Source organism: Xylaria bambusicola, assembly GCF_022495145.1.
Source record: "Xylaria bambusicola strain CBS 139988 unplaced genomic scaffold F5B22scaffold_77, whole genome shotgun sequence".
NCBI classification, from domain to species: domain Eukaryota; kingdom Fungi; phylum Ascomycota; class Sordariomycetes; order Xylariales; family Xylariaceae; genus Xylaria; species Xylaria bambusicola.
In genome coordinates this window covers 59,392-76,806 of record NW_025953630.1, presented here as the reverse complement: position 1 = coordinate 76,806, position 17,415 = coordinate 59,392, and the positions used below count along the sequence as shown (strand labels likewise).

The 17,415-nt window shown below is 51.7% G+C and overlaps 7 protein-coding genes across 7 annotated transcripts in view; 5 read left to right on the top strand and 2 right to left on the bottom strand.

Annotated features, from left to right (window-relative positions):
• Positions 1-317: 317 nt before the first annotated feature.
• Positions 318-983, top strand: F5B22DRAFT_661758 (uncharacterized protein; the record flags this gene model as incomplete). The annotated part of the gene is made up of 1 exon (XM_047980381.1): positions 318-983. One exon carries the CDS (start codon positions 318-320, stop codon positions 981-983), a length of 666 nt encoding a protein of 221 aa, XP_047825445.1.
• Positions 984-1,455: 472 nt separating this feature from the next.
• F5B22DRAFT_628585 (uncharacterized protein) lies at positions 1,456-5,412 on the bottom strand. Its single transcript, XM_047976435.1, has 2 exons — positions 4,675-5,412; positions 1,456-4,504 (listed from the first exon to the last, which is right to left on the bottom strand). The coding sequence occupies exons 1-2, from the start codon at positions 4,679-4,681 to the stop codon at positions 1,788-1,790; spliced, it is 2,724 nt and encodes a 907-aa protein (XP_047825444.1). The 5' UTR covers positions 4,682-5,412; the 3' UTR covers positions 1,456-1,787.
• A 935-nt stretch (positions 5,413-6,347) lies between these two features.
• F5B22DRAFT_533204 (proteasome) lies at positions 6,348-7,658 on the top strand. The gene is made up of 4 exons (XM_047972758.1): positions 6,348-6,561; positions 6,621-6,805; positions 6,869-7,287; positions 7,362-7,658. Exons 1-4 carry the CDS (start codon positions 6,538-6,540, stop codon positions 7,487-7,489), a joined length of 756 nt encoding a protein of 251 aa, XP_047825443.1. The 5' UTR covers positions 6,348-6,537; the 3' UTR covers positions 7,490-7,658.
• F5B22DRAFT_533235 (uncharacterized protein) lies at positions 7,572-9,449 on the top strand. The gene is made up of 2 exons (XM_047972759.1): positions 7,572-7,597; positions 7,935-9,449. The coding sequence occupies exon 2, from the start codon at positions 7,990-7,992 to the stop codon at positions 9,220-9,222; it is 1,233 nt and encodes a 410-aa protein (XP_047825442.1). The 5' UTR covers positions 7,572-7,597; positions 7,935-7,989; the 3' UTR covers positions 9,223-9,449.
• Positions 9,450-10,108: 659 nt separating this feature from the next.
• On the top strand, positions 10,109-12,490 carry F5B22DRAFT_628562 (nucleotide-diphospho-sugar transferase). The gene is made up of 4 exons (XM_047976434.1): positions 10,109-10,563; positions 10,709-10,765; positions 10,880-12,049; positions 12,106-12,490. Exons 1-4 carry the CDS (start codon positions 10,495-10,497, stop codon positions 12,130-12,132), a joined length of 1,323 nt encoding a protein of 440 aa, XP_047825441.1. The 5' UTR covers positions 10,109-10,494; the 3' UTR covers positions 12,133-12,490.
• On the bottom strand, positions 12,449-13,947 carry F5B22DRAFT_533137 (Mss4-like protein). Its single transcript, XM_047972757.1, has one exon. The coding sequence runs from the start codon at positions 13,793-13,795 to the stop codon at positions 12,581-12,583; it is 1,215 nt and encodes a 404-aa protein (XP_047825440.1). The 5' UTR covers positions 13,796-13,947; the 3' UTR covers positions 12,449-12,580.
• Positions 13,948-16,043: 2,096 nt separating this feature from the next.
• F5B22DRAFT_640063 (putative flavin-binding monooxygenase) overlaps positions 16,044-17,415 on the top strand; it is a gene marked incomplete at both ends in the record, with an annotated part of 1,783 nt that continues 411 nt past the window's right edge. The window contains one exon of the mRNA XM_047977804.1: positions 16,044-17,277. Within this exon, the coding sequence (XP_047825439.1) occupies positions 16,044-17,277 (1,234 nt within the window). The remainder of the gene's footprint in view (positions 17,278-17,415) is intronic.

Genomic DNA, 17,415 nt, shown 5'->3' with positions numbered 1-17,415 from the left:
GTGAAGCTCTATTTTCATCTCGAGCGCGTCTGAGACAAGTATCTCACATCTGGCTCGCGACGCCTCGCCCATGCCTACCACTCAGCGTTCCGAGACAAGTGCAAATTTGCGGAATTCCTCGACCGAATGCAATATGTCTCAACACACAGCGATGGTTTCGTCAACATGGCGAGGCAAGACTCATATATATACGCCACGTCACTTGCGTAGGTCGCGTCTGCAAAGTCGCACGTCGTATTCCTCGAATTGAATCCTGCCCTACCCTTACCACACCATGTCTTAACTCGTTCTCCCTTTCAGGAGACCCCTTCTTCTCGATGAGATCTTTGATTTTCCCCGCGCTGCACCTACTGAGCGGCATAAGCGTCGCGGCCCAGCAGCTCGCTTACACCTCCTTCATCGTGACAGAATGCGTTACGGAAGCGTCCTCGATGCCAGATCCAGGGGTGGCACCCATCGTCAACACGAAACCCGGATACCAGGAGACAATAACTCTGTCCTATACTATGCCGCCGTGTACGTCCTGTGGCTGTCCAGGATGCACGCTTGTCAGCTCGTTCACGACGACGTGCTTGGCCTTCCACACCGCCGCCGCCTCTGGAGTAACGGCACAGAGCTATGCTATCACGGAAACATACATCGGGCTATCCTCGCTTCCAAGCTTCGACGAGCCCACGCAAATGCCATACGGATTCACCTCGTCAGTCCACACGTGCAATGCAGGCGTGTGTGGACCGGAAGCCATAACAGCGACTATGACATACCCATCTGGTGGCGGACCGTTCGTGGCCGCACCGCTCTCTGAACACTGCTCTACTTTATCTACACAGCATCAGAACACAGTGACGCCAGCGACTGGCACTGCTGTGCCCGTACCCGTGCCCGCACAGCCGACCATGGCAGTCGTGAGCAGGGGCAACGTTAAGAAGCCACTGGAGATCATCGTGTTATCTGTATTCTTCTTGGTTGCGACAGTTGTATAGGAGAAGCTCATTACCGTTACTGCTGCCCACAACGGGTGGCCTTGGGGTTTCATGTCAAATATTGTCGTATACTACATTTTAATTATAACTGATAGTCCTTACTGTCAATACGTCGTGCTTACTTTCCCGCGACTAAAGGAAGCCCACCCACTAACCTCATATTTTTATTGTGTGTGATAATGAATACCAATTATATGTTGCCATGCAGAAGCCATGCACTGCCTATGCCTTGTCTTGGGAATCCTCAGCCTGGTATACCAGCTATTGCGCGACGAGTCGCTCGAAACACTGCGATAGTGTTGTGACGCGTTAGGGTCAGAATTCCATTAGCAGTCCCAATTTTACGCGTCTCCGCTTGGAGAGAGATTACATGATGACGGGAAAAGTGTACGGCGGCGTAGAGATATGGCATGCTATACTATCATTAGGAATGCACATTCGCTTACTCTAAGTGTAATTTACACCTTAAAAGTAAATATGTCGTGAAATGCCTTGATTGAAATATTATCTGCGCACCTATAACAGTTGGATGGGTCGTATGCCGAGATATGCAGTACATAAAAAACTTGCGGCATAACGTAATGTCCGCAAATATGCCTCGGGATTGCTTTATAAGATGGGCAGGACAATAGTAGCTAGGATCGTTAAATACAACGTCCGATGGTTTGATTCAACTAATATATATCTCGGGCATTTGAACCCGTCACCAAAATCCCAGCCAACGCTTTCCGCAATATCATACATAGTCGGTGCAAGATGACACCTCATTTACTAGGACATACCAGCTACATGAATACATTAGCCCTAGCCTTTTAGTTGGGGATGCGGCGCAGCCTCTGGACCAGGAACGGCGGCAGCGGCAAGTGTTGTCTGCACAACTCCAGGTGAGGGAGTGTTGGTTTGAGGTGAAGACGCGTTCTTCCTGGCATTGCCCTCTTCAGTCAAGAGCTTGCTCAGGAGTTGAAGGTCATCACGAGACCGGGGGTCTCGCTCGAGACACCGTCGAACAGCGTTCCATTCGCCTTCCTTCATCCTAGCAGCGTGGGGCAGAAGGAACGTAACAGTGGAGCTACCAAAAAGCGGACCAAGTACCTGCCGGGCTTTCATCTCGCCTTCCGCTTGTGCTGCTCTCATGGCACTAACATTAGGATCTTGATTGAAAGCGGGAGGCGGAGGAGCACTTGATTGAGTTGCTGGAGCGGGTAGCGCAGTGCGTGGTGGTTGAACGGGAGGAGCGGGAGGCATCGGCTGTCCCGGGATTTTCGGCGGTGGTATCGGTGTTTGACTGTATTGCTGAGGTGGTAGACTCGAGTTGCCAGATGGAGCCTGGGGCGTGGCAGGGGACCAGGCAGGACCAGACATGGATGGATGCCTAGGTGGTGGCACAGGCGTTGCTTGGGATGGAGTGCTACTGCTGGATTGGGTTTGCTGTGTATCGGATCGTGACTGATCAGCTGGTATCGGGGTTCGTTTTTCGTCTCGGACAACGAAGATCATAAGTAGCATGGGCTCTGTTCGCACTCGAGGGATCAAATGGTCACCTATATTTTGCATCGGCTCTGGAATCGGCCCGTCACCCTCGGATACGGGCACGAGGTATGTATCCCGCACATTGCCAAGCTTGCGCTCGCCAACTACGCCATAACGCTTCTTGGTCGTGAAATAGTCTACGACAGAGAAGAATTGCTTGCGATCGGCCTCATTGTTGGGTTGCGCTGGAGAGAGACTAGTGATGACCAAGTCAATCTGGTTATTATATCGCAGACCACAAAGGTACGGTATTGCCTTCTCTTCTGGTATCCGGCCACAAACACTAAGCAGAGGCGGTATCAGATCCTTCCAGGCAATACCCCTTACTTTGCTGAGGTCCGCGCCTCCAACAAACTTGGCGATGGTGGTGATATCCGCTACACTGGTCATAGTTAAAGGCCCACGCCAGATCACGTCCGGATCAATATCCTCGGTGGGTGAATATGGAGGGGACTCAGTACCATCGTCCTGAAGTAGTCGGTCAACATCGGGGTCATCCCCGGGACCGGCTGAGCGAACCTGCGTGGAAGATCGTCGCTGATGCGGAGCAGAGGGAGATCGTACACTAGAGAAAACCTTGCCGAGATCGAAGTCGGACGGCTTGGGCGATTGTGAAGTTTGCGTGTTGATCCGCAACGGCCCCGATGAGGTTCGACGCGACGACGTTGACTTTTCGCCATCGGCGCCCGGGGTGTCTACGCTAGCACCGGCACTGGTGCTTGCTGCCGCACCCGCGTCTGCGACAGCCTTTGCATTTACATCTGCACCTACGCCTGCAGCTGCACCTGCGCCCGCACCCACCGCTTCAGCAGCCTCCCGGATCCCCTGTTGTCGGAGTTGCGACGGAGCTTCCTCTATGGGCGCCGAAAAGCTCTCTGCTTCTACCACTTCTTCCCCTTTATGCGTGCGTCGTACACGGGGTGCATCATCAGTGATGAGAATGGATTGCTTATCAGCCCGGGCTTTCATCTCTGCATTTTCACGTTGGAGTTCCTTCGTTGCCAACTCCTCCCCAGTCATAACCACAAATGAGGGAGGTGGGAGGCTACGGTTCAAAACTCGAACTGCAAGTTCGATGTTATTCTTCAAGCTAAACATCAAAGTTCTGAGCTGCGCAGCATTCTGAGAAGTGTTTGGGTGGGTATCATGAAATGCGCGTTCAATCTCAATTGCTAAGCGCTCAGAGAAGGGCTTCTTCGTGCTACCATCTGGAAGAGTAAATAGTTTCTTCTTTTCGGCTTGGTCGATAGCAGTATCAAGTGATTTTTGTATAGCTACTGCAGCCTGCTTCCTCGTACCCTCAAATTTTGAGATTGACTCTAGGAGATCCTTTGGAGGCGAATAACTGGGGTATATCGGAGCGGACTGAGCTTCTGCAACCTTCCTTTGCTTCGTAGCAGGGCCTTGAGAATGGTCTCGCGATTTGCGCTTCCCTTTTTGTGGAGGCTCTTGGGCAGGCTCCTCCTTTTTTACATCTGGCGTCGGGGATGGCTTTGGTTTGGCGCTTGCGGCACTGGGCGATGCTCGTTCCTTGTGATCACTAGCACGCTTCCCCTTGCCCTTCTTTCCACCCTTCTTCTTCTTCTTCTCATCTTCGTACTTTTGTCGTCGGTCTTCCCACGGCTTTTCCCCTCTCTCAATAGCCTCCAAGGTTTCTTTGTGATCTTGGGGGGCACATTGTTCACAGAAGTAATCCTTAGTCAAGTCTTCTGTGAATACACTCATGCCAACACAAACATTATGCTGCCAAGCACCACACTTGTCACAGGCGATCCAAGGCTCGTTCGCGTCGTCATCATCCTGTGTAGTTGCGCCGCAGATACAGCGGATGATCTCTTCGTCCTCCTCGTGCTTGTCTTCCTTTTCTGCGGCCTTCTTAGTATTTTTCTTGGTCTGGCGTCGTTTCGGTTCTGGTCCGTTCTCAAGTTGATCGAAGGCTTTGGTATGCTGGCCCTTGGTCGCACGCACCGATCGCCGGGGTTCTGCTTCGCCTGTAGAGACAACGTTGTTAGACACTTATACTGTAACAGAAGTCTGACATGGATTGTAGTCTAGAGAGTGTAGAATGCCACGGGGCTGTGTTTGAAGGAGGCTAAGAAGGCAATCCTCCCTTCTGCCACTGACACATGGTCGCGCAACGTTTCGCGGGTGATATGCTTACCGGACATGGTGATAGACAATGAAGTTTAACGCGTTGAGCACAACTAATGTGTGTAAACTACCTAAGTATTGACGAGCTGCGCGAGAGTCGTGCGGCACAGCTGTGTTGGCTACGGGAGAATGCGACGGGTTCAGTTGGTACCTGGCAATCAGGAATTCAAACACTCATGTCTTCTACAATGCCCGCTTGGACTACAGTTTGGCGCAACGCTGGAGCTGCAGCAGGATGAGAGAGGCGATAGAGGACCACAGATCATCAACTAAGGTACGTCTTAATCAAGGTTTTCCCACGCAAAAATCCCAGCCTGGTGAATTCCTACTCCTGGTGCGGCGGGGACACTGTTGTTGTTGTGGCTACGTTGAAACTCCCGCACTGGCGCAGTAAAGCTTGAGTGGGCGCCGGCGTAAAGAAGGCGACGTGCGACTTGAGGTGGCTCGACGCGAAAATGGGAATTGAGAATAATAATACGGAGACTTCACAACATGTCGCGTGCTAGCAGCACTTGTGAATGGCGGTTTTTTTTGTCGCGGGCGGGGTGAGTGCGAAGGGATGAGTGGGATAGATGGCGAATAGAGATAATGTCGGACACAACGGAAACAGAACAGCCGGTATCTCAGCGGTCCTAGGTTGAGATCCAAGGCTGTAGTAAAGCTGCAATCTGTCGAGGCCGTGGAGAGGTGGTGGAGAGAGAGGATTCATCTCGCCAGGTCGGCGGTCGGGGGAGGTGAGGTATGGTAAAAATGGGCGGATGGGGTGGATGGTGTGAGGGAGGGACCATGCACCAATCAAAGCCGGGATTTCAGAGGAAAACAGCGGGGGCGGGTGGAGATGCCCTCCCCTGCCTTGGCATAGAGGTACATCGCAACAGCATGTTGAATACTTACCTTCAAGTCGTGTTTAGGCTGTGTAGTAGAGGTAAGAGAGGTCTACCGTAAGTACTTCAGATGAGCATGAGATGTAGTATCTCTAGGGTAGCTTGCAATGCCTACAGTACTGTATGTACACTGGCAGGCAGAGGGCAAGTTCATTAGGAATCAATTAAGAGACTTTACTATGTAAAGTCCGGCAGCAGAAGTACTTAGGTACCTACCTACCCCACGCCTCCTCCAGGCGTCCCTACCTCTCGGATCTCCAGGTAACATTCAACTGCCTACTGGAGGTACCTTAGGTACTTAGGTAATTAAGTACATGTAACCTACAGCACAAGCCACAATCGCGGAGGAAAGCAAGGCTACATCATTGACTCCCTCCGTTACCGGTACGGGCTAATGGGCAGGAGATTGGCTCATGATGGGTTAAGTATGTTTAGCATAAACAGTAAGTACTCTTCCTACTATCAGCAGGAAATTCGAGCATCTAGCCAGTGAACCATGTATCTATTCAGGCACACTGACCCATATGTATGTGATGTTAAGTGGCTGGTGGGCGTGGCTCAAGTACTGCATACCTAGGTACTTCGAGGTATGTGGATATTTTCGCTAGGGAGCTTGGGCCATGTCAAATAGCAAGAGCAGCAAGCAAGCAAGCAAGCTACTGTAAGCTCTGGTAACTTGGTAAGTGCCATCCATAGGCGGGCAGAGGCGGGTACGTAGGTACTTACCTGCCTGGCAGCCACCCACTGTACGCGTCTGAAGCTCTTGCCTAGCCTCACCCGGCCGTTGCAAGCACAGACAAGCACATACATCATTTGATAGACAGCTTGGAAACCAGCTTTTTCAGAACTTCTTCCTGCGACCACCCCGAGATAACATTCGACCTCTCGACGTCCGTTCTCCTCGACACTTGAAAAATTAATTAGCCCGCCGCATCGTCAGGGAATTTCACAGCGCCTAGCTCATAGCCTCCTCGGCTGAATCGCCCATCATGTCTCGCCGTTACGATTCACGAGTAAGCTAGACTTCCCGTCTGTCCCCTGCCATGCGACCAAGCTGACACTGTTCCGACAGACTACCATATTCTCCCCCGAAGGTCGTCTGTACCAAGTTGAATATGCTCTGGAGGCTATTTCCCACGCAGGCACGGCCATTGGCATCCTCGCAAAAGACGGCATCGTCCTGGCGGCCGAGCGCAAAGTGACATCGAAGCTGCTAGAACAGGATACCTCAGCTGAGAAGCTCTATATCCTCAACGAGTAAGCCTGCGCGATCCTCCCCCAGGCGGCTTTCACAAGTGCAGTTATGCTGACCCAAGACAGCAATATGATCTGTGCCGTAGCTGGCATGACGTCGGACGCCAACATCCTGATCAACTTCGCCCGCCAATCCGCCCAACGATACCTCCTCACATACAACGAAGATATTCCTTGCGAGCAGCTGGTACGCAAGTTGTGCGACCTTAAGCAAGGCTACACACAGCACGGTGGTCTGCGGCCGTTTGGCGTCTCCTTCATCTACGCGGGGTGGGATCCGCAAAGACAGTTTCAACTCTACCTAAGCAATCCGTCAGGCAACTATGGTGGCTGGAAAGCTACAAGTGCCGGTGCAAACAAAGCGAGTGCGGATAGTTTATTGAAGCAAGATTACAAGGAGGATTGTACGTTGAAGGAGGCTTGTGGCATGGCGGTAAAGGTGCTTAGCAAGACGATGGATTCGACCAAGCTGAGCAGTGAGAAGAGTAAGCCCAACCCAGAGCCCCATGAGCTAGACCGAAGGTCTGATAGAGGCTTGGATTACTGACACATAATCTAGTTGAGTTTGCTACTGTAGGACAGACGGAGGATGGCAAGATTTACCAACGACTGTGGAGTGCAGATGAGATCACGACGTTGCTTAAAGAGCATGACTTGGCAAAGGATGCCAGTGCTGACGACAAATAAGACGATCAAGTCCAGTTTATTGCATTGTCTCGACCGAGATAGAGGTTAGAAATGAGGCACCTGTGATAATAATACCTGATATGAGAACTCAAACCCAAGAATCATGATGTGAGCTCAGTCTTAGTTTTGTCTCCTCCCCTTCAACCTTCGCTTCCCTTTGCTCGAGACCAGCGTTGAACAAGTAATAAGTTCGCGATAGAACAACATTCAGTATGTTACCTCCTGCGCTAGAAGACTCTTTGACAGCACGTGTAGCTTACTTAAGATCAAGTGCAGCTTTAAATTAATCTCCAATGTACTTGTAAATGAAGGTGCCTGGACAGCTGTAGCCAATCACCAACCTAGTAAGATCCTACGTGCTGATTTATCTTTCCAACCATTGCCCCGCCTCGAACGGTGCAAACGAGACACATGAAGAGAAACAAGATTGAGTTGACAGACATAGCTGCTAAGGCAACCAACAACAGTGCAAAGAGAAGCAAGGGATTGTATGGTCGACGATGCAAAATACTACCAGCACCCCCAGTCTTCATCGGTGGCGCCGTAAGCCTCCTAAACATCTGCCATCACCGACGCAAAACAAAAGATCCCAGTACGCGATGGGCCATGCTTCGAGATACGTGAGGGGTGCAGCTGCTCTACGCTCCGCAAAGCCAGTCAAAGAAGCAGCGCGAATGAGGGATATGCAGTACAGACTGCTAGGTGCCCGCGTACGGAGATGGGAGATGCGATACGCACGGCTAAAGGAGAGCAGGACGGAGGGGGAATGGGTCACCATGGGAGAATTGGAAATATCGTCCAGGGCACAAGAGACAATGGAAGAAGTCAAGAGGCATCAAATGGCGGGGTCCACGCCTACGCGGATTTACGACACACGCTCGAATGAAGTCAGGCCTCCGGTAGGAAGAGAAAGGTACATAGCGGTGTCCTACGTGTGGAAACAGTACAGCAGGGTCGAAGACATAGTGGAAGAGATACGACCCGTAATCGAGACGACGCAGATCAGCAGCCTGTGGATAGACAGGGTGTGTATCAATCAGAATGATGCGCAGGAGAGGGCTAGCGAAATACCGAAGATGGACGCGTACTACTCAGGAGCGAACCTGGTGGTGGCTCTCGTGCCAGAGGTCAAGGTGCACGGCGGGATATTCTCCGTGCCAGAACCTGCGAGAGGGTTAGGAATAGGGGATCACCTCGTACGCCTCGACGTCGAGCTCAAATCGAGTACGTGGATGCACAGAGTGTGGACCTTCCAGGAAGCTACCCTGGCAACAAGGCTACTGCTGGTGGCCGAGACAGCGATCATAGACGATGCGGACTACGGCCTGGTCAGCGCCGTGCACGAACACCTCAGATCCAGCTGGTGCCGGACCAACTGCATCGAGTGGACGCCGTGGAGTCGCTACAGACCGGCATTCTGCCACGACAAGAAATGCGGAGGCTCACGTATACTCCCGCCCGCTACGAAGCTCAGATTGGGCGGCGCAAAATGGAGCGTGCCCGAACTCCCGGAATTATGGGCCAACGCCGGACCGCGGGGCTGTCTGCACCCGGAGGATCACGTCTACGGCTACCTCGGACTGCTGCACCTGCCGCCGAACATGCCGGTGGTGTACGGGGTGGGCTTCGAGAATCTGATGCAGGGCATATTCAGATATTTCAGGCGGATAAGCAAGTCAGCGGATGCTGCTGGATGCCCGGCATGTTCGACGCGAGCCACACCGTGCACGTAGGAGACGCCCGGCGCAGGGTCGAGGTGCCGTGGGCTCGAATCACCTCTGCCGGTGTCTTGAAAACCCGCGCCACCCTCGGCAGAGTAGAGGTCGCGAGGGATAGCATGCCGCTTCCACATGCCCTCCTCAGCACGTTGGAAACTTCGAGCCAAGGGCCGTTCATAGACGGGTGTTGGATCGAGGAACATGGTCGAAAAGAGGTCTTGGTATCGAATTGCACGGCAGAGGATTACGACCTCTACGAGGCGGACGCGCTTTTCGTGAATTGTAGGTATGAGGATAAGGGGGCTACTATGGTGCTCTGGGGAGACGCGGAGAAGAAGAAGGGCGTCTTCCATAGAATGGGGGCCATGATTGTTAGGGAGACGGTGAGACATGATGATAGAGTGTGGACGGTGGGCGCTAGGACCTCGGGGCAATTGGCTGTGAAATGAGCAATTGCTCTCATAGAAGATGTCCGTGGCACTTCAATTGAGTCCCTGTGAAGAGGTAGGGCGTATCCCACGGAGATGTGGAGTCATGATCGATTGTAGATATTGGATTCTATCATTCAGAATTGTTGTTATATTAATCCCCAGCTCTCTCTCTCTCTCTCTCTCTCTCTCTTCTTTTTTCATCAAGAGATCATTTTCGCTATTTCTTGAATTTCACCCGCTTATATAAGCTATTACGGTAATGTATAACTCAAGCATCTGAACCATCCCTTTATCGAGTACCTACTAGATATATAGATGTTCGTCTTCTGCGAGCCATAGGATGGGCCATTGGATTGATTGCATTAATGTTGTCGAGTAGAATGATAGAGCCAATCACCAAGCTAGAATAACCCCACATCCTGAGATGGGAATCAATTATTTTATACTTATCGAATTTGACTCCATAGACCCTCCAACACTCGATGATACCTTTGGTAAGAGGTACCTAACCTCGACAAAGCCTGGCGGCCACAGTTATAGTGGTTCAATGCCAGTATCACAACCATGCATAGCACTTTCTTAGGGGATCTAGCTGCACCCACACCTGCCTACCTAGCTCGCCGAGGTACCTAAGCCGTACCCCATCCCTGTCTGTCTGTCTGTCTTTCTGTACCTGGCGCATGGCATGGTCAGGTAAGGCACCGTGACACGTTTATTGGCGACCAACAACTGTACCTACCTCTTCTCATCACCGCCTCTCCAAGTCTTGATTCCTCCCCTGTCCCTACTATCACCAACCTCTCTCTCTTTCTTTATACTCTATACAGCCGCAACTTTCGTTACAGAATACGCCGATATGCTTCAGGTGCCTCACCGTGAAAAGGCCAATGGTGCTGCCGGCAAGGACACCAAGGCCGTCATCTTGGTGCGTATACGAACCCACTTCCTCCCGTTGCCTCCAAGAACCCCACCATCCTTCATCTGATGATTGATTATATTGCAAATATGTCCTGGAGCTGGACCTGGAGCTGTAATGCGACACCAGCTGACGTAAATTTTCATATTATCAGGTCGGCGGCCCGTCCCGTGGCACACGGTTTCGACCTTTGTCTCTTGATGTTCCCAAGGTGAGTACAGTGAGCATCGTCACAGATTCATTCCCCATTGGCTTGGCTCAGCCACTGGACCCCCGAAATCCCAGCATCTTTCGCCCATGTGCACGCCAGTAACCCCGCGCTTAGCCTCTCTTCGACGTCGCCGGTCATCCCATCCTCTGGCATTGTCTCACTGCCATCGCGAAAGTGCCCTCCATACAAGAGGTGTGCATGATTGGTTACTACGATGAGTCTGTTTTCAAGGATTTCATCAAGGAGGCCGCGACCGAATTCCCAAACCTCCCTATCAAATATCTCCGCGAATACCAAGCTTTGGGCACCGCTGGCGGCCTGTATCACTTCCGAGATGCCATCCTCAAGGGCCGACCCGAACGCATATTCGTCCTCAACTCAGATGTGTGCTGCTCGTTCCCCCTGAATGACATGGCGAAACTCTTCGACGACAAGGATGCCGAGGCTGTTATTCTAGGTACCCGCGTAAGCCAAGATGCCGCCACCAACTTCGGTTGCATCGTCTCGGACCAACACTCCCGCCGTGTCCTGCACTATGTCGAAAAGCCCGAGAGTCAGATCTCCAACTTGATCAACTGCGGCGTCTACCTCTTCAGTGTTGACGCCATTTTCCCCAGTATCAAAAGTGCCATTAAGCGAAGAACTGACCGTCCCCGTCTCGTGTCATACCCTTCGTCAGACAACCTCGAGTCAAGTTTCATGGCCGACGAAGACGAGGAGAAGAAGAACGAAGTTATCCGCCTCGAGCAAGATATTCTCAGTGATCTTGCCGACAGCAAACAATTCTTTGTCCACGAGACCAAGGACTTCTGGCGCCAGATCAAGACAGCCGGCTCGGCCGTCCCAGCCAACGCCCTCTATTTACAACAGGCCCAGCAGTCTGGCTCCAAGGAGTTAGCTAAGCCGTCGCCAAACATCATAGCCCCCGTCTTCATACACCCATCCGCGCAAATTGATCCCACAGCCAAGCTCGGTCCTAATGTCTCAATCGGCCCTCGCGCTGTCATTGGTGCCGGTGCCCGTGTAAAGGAGTCGATTGTCCTCGAGGACGCCGAGATCAAGCACGACGCTTGTGTCCTCTACTCTATCGTCGGTTGGAATAGTCGTGTTGGTGCTTGGGCTCGTGTAGAAGGTACCCCTACTCCAGTGACGAGTCACAGTACAAGCATTGTCAAGAACGGCGTCAAGGTTCAAAGTATTACTATTTTGGGCAAGGAGTGTGGTGTTGGTGATGAAGTCCGTGTGCAGAACTGTGTCTGCCTTCCCTTCAAAGAGTTAAAGAGGGTGAGTTATGTTCATTCTATTCTGGACTGTGAGAACACGGCTGACTGTACTTGTAGGATGTCGCTAATGAGGTCATTATGTAATGGGTTGGCTTGTGAGAAAATGCGATTTTGTTTCCAAATGCGGTGCATTATATGGGTTTCCATGTCGGTTTCCAAAACAGGCGGGAGAAAAGGCGTAAGCTTTCAAATGTGCACTAGACAAATGTTTCTCAGAAGCGAACAATTTCAGATCAGTCTTGAATGTCCCTCGTTGCTCCATGGTTGAATTCTGCAATATGAAATGTTTCATTGTTCATCACGATTCCCTCTACACAGTCATAATAGTGCATATATATTTCCTCGGTCAGCAATAAGATTCCAGCTATTACAGCCCCGGAATGGAACTGCCATCTTATTGCAAGGGGTAAGGATACTTGTCCTCAAATTGTATACGATATTACCACGCAAATTTTGATCAGGGTAGCCTAGTAAACAACTGCCACAACTACTTATGTAAGTATATAGGTGTACATCATCATCATCATCATCATCACTCTTGATCAGCAGCAGCAGCAGCAGCAGCAGCCTCTTCCTTCTGCACCCGCCGGAAATTCTTCGGAAGGCCTCTCCCTATCCTCCATCTCTCAGCCGCAGCTTCCACGCTCTGTATAAAGCCCTCCCTCCACCCGCCCGCGACATCCTCCCGCCACACCGCCCTGCCCCCGAAATCCCACGACACGAGCTCCTCCGCGCGCGATCCGTGCGAGGAGCGCAAAAGCCCGATGGACAGATCGACCATCTCGGCCCGCGCGTCCGTCGCGTAGAACACGGCTGCCGAGCACGCGCTGCAGAAGTACCGCTGGACGTCGGACGAGCTCTGGTACATGGTTAGTGTGCCGAGGCGCGGATCGCGGTGGGGCGATGTCAGGGCGGCTGCGAGGTCGTGGGTTGAGCTTGGGAAGTGCGAAGACGAGTCGGGCGTCGCGAAGGCGATGTGCGCGAGCTGCGCGAAGGTCCAGTGGAAAATGTCCACGCCGGACGACACGCGGCACGAGTCGCATACGTCGAACCCGCCTAGAGATTTGTTCGACTCGGGGTCGACGAACCACGGGAGCTCGGACCGGTTGAGAACTGCGAAATCCGGGATCGGATTGCGCAATACGAGGTCCACGCCGCCGCAGTGGCAGCGCACGGGAGTCGAGGCGGGAATGGGGGCGTTAAGCGGGAGTGCCCATTTATGGTCCGTCGAAGAGAGTTCCTCCGAGGAACCGCTTCGTCCGCTCCAGAGGCGCGGACGGGCGGCGGAGGAAGAATTCGAGTCGCAGAGCCATGGCGTCGCGCCGCCGTCTTTGGTGTCGGATAGGAAGATGTGGTGCGCGATGTCAATGAAGTTCGGGACGGAAGTGTTGTGCAGAACGCCCGTCGTCACGCCGTAATCCGGGACATCGCTGCCGTCGCGGGCGGGAGTCGCCGCGAACAGGGTGCTGCTGCAGGTCTCGCAGGAGAACAGGGTTGTAGATTCCGAGAAAGCATAGCGTTTCAGACGGGAGGTCTGGATGCGTTCGTGGATGGACGAGCGGGAGCCCGGCCACGGGAGATACGTGCTGTATAGAGCCCCTGTTACGCGCCGGCACGAGTCGCAGTGGCAGTATATCGAGGACAGAGGCAGCGAGGAGCGCGGCACGTGCGTTGTGAAGCGGTGCGCTTTGCAAAGACATTCGGCCACGAGCTCGATGGAATCGTTTTGGGTTGCGTTGTCTGCCATTTTGTGATGCTCACTGGTACCTATAGTAGTAGTACGATAATTCAATTGAATGATTTACGAGGTGTAGCTATTCGCGCAAACTCTTCTTTGAAAGATCATTTACACTTTGATTTCATTGTTCTCTGTCTACCTACCTACCTACCTACTTCATTAAATACCCTATCTACGTGTGTGTGTATTGAGAGTATGAGATGTCTTTCGCGCCCTTGGTGACGTGCAACGGATACGAGTGATACGACGGAACGATCAAACAGCCGTGATGGGAATAGCATGTCGTGCATTTCTGTAGGCAGCTATCCGGGTGTTAGGCTAGTGGCGCGGCCAAGACTAGGAGGGCGTCATATGGCGGTGTTGGAAACATAGCGGTCGCGTCTAGTGTGTCGCTTGGTGCGATGGATATTGTGGAATCTGGGGTAGTGCATTGATTCCGCTGGTGGCGGCGAAGTGTTGTAGTGTCGTGATAGTATCGTGATACTTGTATCTGTAGGGCGCGAGCGATGTCATTTCTAGCTTGGACTGGGCGTTTTAGTATTTCGTCTTGGGAGTGTGAATAAAAGTTGACGTTAGTGAACGGAATATTCCGCATAGGTGTCTATCAACTTGAGGCTGTTGTATCGTGGACTTGAGTGAGACATGTCTTGGCCTTAGGCAACATTGCTCTGGACTACAAGCTTCACATCGTTATGCCAAGTATTTCCCTAGCCGGCATCAAGACACAACTGATATCTTCTTTGGTATGATTACCTCACGATAAGCTGATATTAGTTGACCTTGCCGTTGCTTACTGCTACTCACTGATAAAGAACCGGGTGTAACGCTGTGCAGCATGAGCGAGGTATAACAGAGCTGAAAGACGCAAAGTTCTACGGTGTAGCCGAAGGCGAAGCCATTCTAGACTACCCGATAGCCAACAAAATCACCAGATGTTTGTATAGTATGGTGTATATACCAATAGTTTATCGTGATTTTGAATGATAGGCTCAAGTGGTGCGCTGAGTTATAGTAATTTGAGTAATCTTGCGGGTTCTAGGTAGCATCACATGGACTATATTGTATGCAACATGCTGTTTACACATAGCGAACCCGGCCGTTGTTGATAACAACAACTCCAACATTTAACTGCCGAGTATGATTTGACTATTGAGAGTTATAGGTGTTGTTTGAATACCCATAATCTCTATTCAGTCTTGTACGGAAGCCAATGCTTTGTTGTCGAGTTTGGAAGCCAGCCAAGAGAGTTCCGGATAGAGACCAGGAACATCCTCGGTGCGTTGATACATGGAACAACCTCCTAGGAGACCGCTCTGCTCCACTCGGGTACTAGCAAGGAAGACGGACTCAACGGCTGATGCGAGCGTGGATCACCAAGCATAACGCCACATCTGTCAGTCATCGTTTTCAACGTCTCCAACGTAGTAACAGCGTTGTAAGACCTTTTCTAGAACTGGAACCCTACAGCAGCTAAGTGATCAGGTCATATGCCGAAAGGCGTTGCTAGTTGATTACTAACGATTGAGTATTGCTTGCTTACTAAGGTATGAACAGTCTTTAAAGAACAAGGGTCCTCAACCATAACATGGGGTAAATACTAGGATAGCCAGGTCTAGTTGTATTGTGTTGACCTCATAACCCCGCTTAGGAACAGAACCTCGGCTCAGTTGATAGCAAACATTCGGTGACATCGTAACCAGTATTATCGCGGCCCGCAGATCCCCTACATGAAACACAGATTGGTTGTGCAATAACTGGTCAATCTTATTATTACAAGCCACCGTATACGAGAGGGTGGAAAAGTGACCATTGAACCTGATACATACATCCTCTCGATTCGCCGCCTAAGGACCCTTCCGATACCGAGCTGATACCTAGCATTTATCATACAGCTGCCAATAAGTTACCAAACGAGTGTGGTTCCGTGGAGAATCCATCCGTTAAGAGAAGACTGCGGGGAGCTGAGTGTGGCGAACCATGCATCAGGGGTCAATGGTCATAAGAGTCGGTAAGTGGGAGCTAGACCACAAGTCGGATTGGGGGGCAGATCCAACAATATAAAAGTCGAACAGGTAAGATATTCTGTAGTGATACATGAACGTTTAATCACCCATTCAACCCCCAAGTTAATATATGATGTGGAGTGCAGAGATACCCATATATCTAGTGTTAATCAACAACCATATCTGGAGTATACCTACTAGTTTGGGTGCTACTTGATTTTCGACATAGCTCTATTCAAGAGACTATAGACGCTATGAGTACAGAAGGTCTACTGAACGGCACGCGTGGAGCCGAAGTATTCGACGTACTCATCATCGGAGCTGGGATAGGTGGGATCAACACTGCCTATCGTCTTCAGACACAGGTGCCCGGCACCACCTTCACTATACTTGAAGGGCGCGGCGACATCGGCGGCACTTGGGATCTCTTCCGGTATCCCGGAATTCGCTCCGACTCAGACTTGTTCACCTTTGGTTTTCAATGGGAGCCTTGGCCTTACGAGACTCCCATCGCTAAGGGACCGCTCATCAGAGATTATATGAAGAATACTGTCGCAAAATACGGCCTTGACCATCACATTCGCTTTCATCACAAAGTCCTCTCAGCCGACTGGTCGAAGAGGACAGAGCAATGGAAGATTACAGCGGAACACGATGGACAGACGAAAGAGTTCAGAGCACGCTGGGTCATCTTCGGGACTGGCTATTATGACTATGAAAATACCTTCAAGACGACCATCCCGGGACTGGAAAACTTCAAAGGAAAAGTGCTGCACCCTCAGCACTGGCCCGAAGACTACGATCACAGTGGTAAGAAGATGGTAGTCATCGGGAGCGGAGCTACCGCCGTCACTCTGTTTCCCGCGCTCTCGGAAACCGCGGAGGCCGTGACACTGGTACAGAGGAGTCCTACCTACATCGTCTCCGCACTGAACGGGAGCCCTGTAAGGTCTTTTCTCATGAAGCTCCTGCCAGCATACTATGCCGGGACGCTGCTGCGTATCTTGTATCTGTACAAGATCCACATTGTGGTCTTGTTCTGCCACTATTTTCCGCAGCTTGCTCGCACTGCGATGATCAACCGGATGAGCCGGCAACTCCCTAACCGTGTCCCTCGGAGCCCTCACTTCGAGCCGACGTATATTCCTTGGACGCAGCGGCTATGTCTCTCCCCTAACGGCGACTTCTTCCAGACCCTCCGTGAAAACCCGAATTCTCATATCGTGACCGGCCGTATTGACACAGTCACCGAGAACGGCCTGCGCATGAAGGATGGTACTACAGTGGAGGCCGATGCTATTGTAACGGCAACTGGCCTCCATATGCGGATGGGAGGTAACATTGCCATCACTGTGAATGGTGCGAAGGTGGATTGGGCGGGCCGGTTGGTATGGAACGGTTCCATGCTCCAGGATGTACCGAACATGATGTTCATCGTTGGTTACACCAATGCCTCGTGGACACTTGGCGCTGACGATACAGCACATAGTAAGTCACCTTTGCATGGGAAATCGTCTCGCTTTCAGTGAGAATTGGGGGGGGGGGGGGGGGGGGGGGTGCGCTATAATTTGATGCCCCGTAAAATAAAAAGGGGCATTTGGATTGGGGATTTCCGCGGACGAAAGG